Source organism: Rhamphochromis longiceps, linkage group LG10 (assembly GCF_057381845.1).
Source record: "Rhamphochromis longiceps isolate RC_006_pf linkage group LG10, R_longiceps_female_GT1.1, whole genome shotgun sequence".
NCBI lineage: Eukaryota > Metazoa > Chordata > Actinopteri > Cichliformes > Cichlidae > Rhamphochromis > Rhamphochromis longiceps.
Window position 1 is genome coordinate 21,046,918 of NC_140566.1, and position 4,942 is coordinate 21,051,859.

Consider the following 4,942-nt stretch of genomic DNA (forward strand, 5'->3'; position numbering starts at 1 on the left):
ATGAAATGTGGCAACCACAGTGGGCCAAACACGGCTATGGCCAAGTTTTATCACACCAATTTTACACCTTCTACACAATAATTTAACACCCTTTACTCAATAAAACACACCCCATTTATCACGGCACACAGATCACCTGAGAGTATCAGGCTCTTTATGATCATCAATAGTATGCCTACATTTTCTTTTAAAATCAACAGCATCCAATCCTTTAATCAGTAAACTGTTAACAAACTCCACTCCTTCCTGCAGGTGCAGTCACTTTACCCTGATTACCTCCGGTGCTTTCACTTCACTCTGTGCTATGCACATCAGAGGGATCGCCGTCAGCTGTGTTTTTTAGCTGCCAATATTTAAGACAGGGAAGAGGCCCTAAGCCACAAGGACAGTTGTGTCTTGGGTTAGTGTAGGTGAAATGTTGGCCAGTATTGCAAGTGTGTTTCGAGTGACTGCCTGGAAGAATGCAAGTACTCAGTTTTTATTTTATTGTGACCTGAGTTAAAATCTTTGTTTTTTGTTCTTGTTTTTATTTAAACATTAAAGCTTTAGTGCTAAAATATTATTTGCACTGGATAAGAACTTTTAATTTGTTTCAGATGATGGCTTGAGACTACTGGAAACTGACAGTTGGCTTAAAGACTGTTCAGTGCATGGCTTAACTACAAACCTGGTTCTACAAAGGACATTCTTTTGGCTTGTTGGGGAAAGAACCACTAGTGTTTTAGTTGCATTGAGTGATTAATGGGAACAGCACTTGAGAAAAAAATGTCTTGGAAGCATCATCTCTGTGGCTGTCTCCATATGACATGCATTGCTTTTAAAGACTAAGTGCTTAAATTTGTTTCAACAGGGAGCTGCACTGATTATGTCAGCACGCACATTCACTGATTTCACAACTCGGGCTACCTTTGAAATAAAGGTAAGATTGACAGTGAGGTCTTGAACACAGACTGGCACTTGGCACTTTGACTCATGGGTATTTGCTTCTCCAGAAATGTGACCTCTTCCTGCTGGATGAGGGCCCTGCCACTCAGGTGGTTTTGACTCGTGATGAGGGTCTGCAGTACTACCGCACAATGCAGGTCATGAGACGTATGGAGCTGAAGGCAGATCAGCTGTACAAGCAGAAGATGATTAGAGGATTCTGTCACTTGTATGATGGCCAGGTTGGGTTTTTTCTTCATCTACAATGAAACTCATGGCTGGTATACATTGAATACCTGCTAAAGATCTGAAACTGGCTTTGAACTGCAATCAGATTGCAGTAACACAGTACTATTATTGTAAAATACTCTTTGGCTACTCTTCAGAATCTCCCTTTAGGTCCAGACACGTGAAGTTGTTTTCTCATAATAGGAAGCCTGTGCTGTTGGTCTTGAAGCCTCAATTAACTTGTCAGACCACCTGATCACAGCATATCGTGTCCATGGCTACACTTACACCCGGGGAGGGACTGTCAAGGAGATCATGGCTGAGCTCACTGGTGAGTTGTTGAAGACTAAAGATCAGTAAACATGGGACTCATTTTGGCAACTCCACTGTGAACGTGGCAGTTGTAAGTGTTCAGTTCTTGCCAGAGTAACTTGACAGGGTTTTAATATTTCCCAAAAGTCAAGCTATTGAGGTTCAGAAACTTAAAGATTATCCTAAAGAGCCCAGTACATGGAGTACTACAGTTACAAGATGACAATAGAAATGTCTCCCTAATTGGATGAAGGTGGCACAATTGTGGCTTGCCCTTGGTGGTTTACTCCCTGAGATTAAGGCTCTAAGATGTTTTTGGCATCACTGAATCAAGGAACAAATGGCAATAAGTACTCTGAGATGGAAATACTTTCGTTATGTCAACTAATGTTTTCCATGCACAGGCAGAAGAGGTGGAATTGCAAAGGGCAAGGGCGGCTCTATGCACATGTACTGCAAAACCTTCTATGGTGGAAATGGAATTATTGGTGCTCAGGTAAATGTCATCTACGTGTCTTTTTGCCTTCTATGGTTTAAACATGTCATTGGTTTGGAACTGACACTTGTTGTACATTTAGACTTTAACACTAATGTCCACACAATGTGGGATTTCTCTAGGTTCCTTTGGGTGCTGGTGTTGCACTTGCTTGCAATTACCTGGGCAACAATGAGCTGTGTGTCTGTCTCTATGGTGATGGTGCTGCCAACCAGGTATGTAGTTTTTATTTTGTATGTAAATGGGTTGAAGAGCAACGCTTGGCTCTGCACGGCCAGTATCTGTCAAATATGTGCTAAATGCACAACATGACTAAACTCTAGGAAGTCTTGAAGCTGTAACTTCACAACTTTGCAGGACAACCTTTAAAAAGCCTTGTGTATATTCAACAGGGCCAGATCTTTGAAACGTACAACATGGCTGCTCTCTGGAAGCTGCCTGTTATCTTTGTCTGTGAGAACAACCGCTATGCCATGGGCACCTCAGTGGAGCGAGCTGCAGCCAGCACAGATTACTACAAGAGAGGAGAGTTCATTCCTGGTCTGAGGGTAGGGGGTCTGGCGTGCTTCGGCACATCTCTCATTACTTGTAAAATAGTGCAGCTCAAAATGACAGTTGCTCTCATTTTGCAAAGTCTTGCACTCTTTAATCAAAATGCCAATTATTCAATCTGGGTTTGTTTAGTTAAAAATGCATGTCTGAACTCCTTGTTTCAAACACAATGCAAACTAGCTGGAAGTGAGAAATGGCAGCCTCAAATGGTCAGGTAAATGGCCTGTATTTTGTATAGTGCTATACTAGTCCCTAAGGACCCCAAACCACTTAACACATTCAGTCATCCACCCATTCTCACACACTAGTCTAATGTTGAATTCTGAAGTTCACTATCAGACTGCAATACAGAAAAGTATACCAAGTCTGACTCCTTGTAGGTTTGACTAATTTAAAATTTGTCTGGTGCAACCATGGACTTGCATATGGACCCTGTCAGTTTTTTTTTTTGGTTTTTTTTTTTGGTTTTTTTGGTAAGATGAGATTAAAACTCAGTAACTGTGCACAGGTGGATGGAATGGATGTTCTCTGTGTCCGGGAAGCAACCAGATTTGCTGCTGATCACTGTCGCTCTGGGAAGGTATGTTTAAAATGCTTAATTGTCATGTGCAGGATATGAAACTTGTCTCGCTGAAATTCTTTGTCCTTTGCTCAGGGTCCTATTCTCATGGAACTCCAGACATACCGCTATCATGGACACAGCATGAGCAATCCTGGACTTAGGTAAACATCTACTTGAGCCAGCTTAAGTTGCTGCAACTTAAGCTGGCTCAAGTTCTTGTTTAATCTTACAAATGTCCTTTGCCATTCCTGTGGCTCTGATCTCTGCTCCTTGGTCTCATGTATGCCCTCTGTAGTGGCTAGTTCTGCCTACAGAATTTCAGTATCTTCTGCTAGATTTCTCCATTTGACAGACTTGATGCTTCAAAATAACTTTTAAGTCTATCAGTTTCTAATCTGCATAGAAATGGCTTATTGAAAATTTCAAGGCACTAATTTTTCACTTTGAGCATCTAAATCACTTAAATGCTCAAAGAACATTTTTTGGCAACCCTTGTGCATCCCTACAACTGCTGCACCATCTCCCCCTCTAGCTACCGCACACGTGAGGAGATCCGGGAAGTGCGCAGTAAGAGTGACCCCATCGCCATGCTAAAGGACCACATGCTCAGCCACAACATGGCTAGTGTGGAGGAACTCAAGGTAGGAGATGCAGAAATCAAACTTATGAGCAACACTTCTGAAAGTTTAGACCTTTTCTTTGCAGCGAGTAATGGAAGTCTGACTAGCTAAGCATACTAACATTTGTGATCTCACTTGAACTAGTATTAATGGCATGCTTTACATGTGAGGATAATGAAAGGGCTGCAACTCCATTTAAAATGAGATCCTCCAGGTTTCATCACATGTCTTGCAGAATTGCCTCCTATACTGGGAGATGCCTTGTTTAACTGTCATTTCTGTAGGGAATTGATGTGGAAGTGAGGAAGGAGATTGAGGATGCAGCTCAGTTTGCCACCACAGACCCAGAGCCCCCACTGGAAGAACTGTGCAACCACATCTTCTACAATGAGCCGCCTTTTGAGGTGCGCGGAACAAACCTGTGGACCAAGCTGAAGTCTCTTAGCTAAAGCTTTTGACAACCGCCTGTCCTTAATGCACACAATGTACGTTAAACTTGAGCCTCACACCAGAGAGGACAAGATCAGGTTCACTTTACTACCTCAAGTCTTGAAATTGCTACAGTGAAGTGTTAATGTTATCAGTGTAAGACTTATACCTACATTTATGCTCTTCACCATATTTACATTGGCCAGAAATGTTTAGTGATTGGCTTCTGGTAGATTTCATCTTTTTACTTCAGCCACATTCCTTAAATCTCTGACTAGATTATTTGCTGTGTAATCTAGTAATTTTTGAGGTGCTGTAAATGTTTAGTGTCAAAGGATGTATGACCTTAACATGGCTTTGTGCTCCATATGCTTAAAGAAGTCAAATTGAGAAAGTGCTTGTCTTCACATGGTAACTTTTCTTGACACAACTGTCTAAGGTTTAATCCGACTCAAGTTGAGCGGATGTGTTTGCATAGTACTCAAATCCTGAGGCCCTTTAAGAGTGGATTCATTTCAGGCTTGACTTGAACTAGAAATGTGAACCCTAACATTGGGTGACAAGTTTGTGCATCTGAAGACTTAACATGCTTCTGTCACTGCTGGATTTAGACTTCAGGCCAACTTTAACAAACTTTAGGCTTCAATGTCTTAAGATTATGGTTGCAGCTCTGACAAAGAACAATGGTCTATGAATGTCTAGTCTCAATACCTACAAAACTAAGAGGAAAATGGCTTTAAACTAGTGCATGATCAAATTTTATCAGAATGGTCTATGTAGCCTTCTCTAAGGGACACTCAAGAAATACCCTACTTGATC

The 4,942-nt window shown here is 41.5% G+C and overlaps 1 protein-coding gene across 2 annotated transcripts; it reads left to right on the forward strand.

Moving 5' to 3' along the window:
* Positions 1 to 415: 415 nt before the first annotated feature.
* Positions 416 to 4,371, forward strand: LOC146660823 (pyruvate dehydrogenase E1 component subunit alpha, mitochondrial-like). Of its 2 annotated transcripts, none has more exons than XM_085420853.1 (11): positions 416 to 467; positions 855 to 919; positions 993 to 1,166; positions 1,357 to 1,483; positions 1,869 to 1,960; positions 2,083 to 2,175; positions 2,353 to 2,508; positions 3,021 to 3,092; positions 3,168 to 3,235; positions 3,607 to 3,715; positions 3,979 to 4,371. In XM_085420853.1, the coding sequence occupies exons 1-11, from the start codon at positions 416 to 418 to the stop codon at positions 4,141 to 4,143; spliced, it is 1,173 nt and encodes a 390-aa protein (XP_085276979.1). In that variant the 3' UTR covers positions 4,144 to 4,371. The 2 variants fall into 2 exon arrangements, with proteins under 2 accessions (XP_085276979.1, XP_085276978.1); XM_085420852.1 differs by having other exon boundaries at positions 416 to 463; positions 851 to 919.
* The last annotated feature ends 571 nt before the right edge of the window (positions 4,372 to 4,942 follow it).

Excerpts from the sequence above, each read along its gene's own strand:
- LOC146660823 (XM_085420853.1), top strand. The coding sequence starts at position 416 with ATGTTGGCCAGTATTGCAAGTGTGTTTCGAGTGACTGCCTGGAAGAAT. Across the intron at positions 3,093-3,167 it reads ATCACTGTCGCTCTGGGAAG|GGTCCTATTCTCATGGAACT; the intron begins GTATGTTTAAAA and ends TCCTTTGCTCAG. Across the intron at positions 3,236-3,606 it reads ATGAGCAATCCTGGACTTAG|CTACCGCACACGTGAGGAGA; the intron begins GTAAACATCTAC and ends CTCCCCCTCTAG.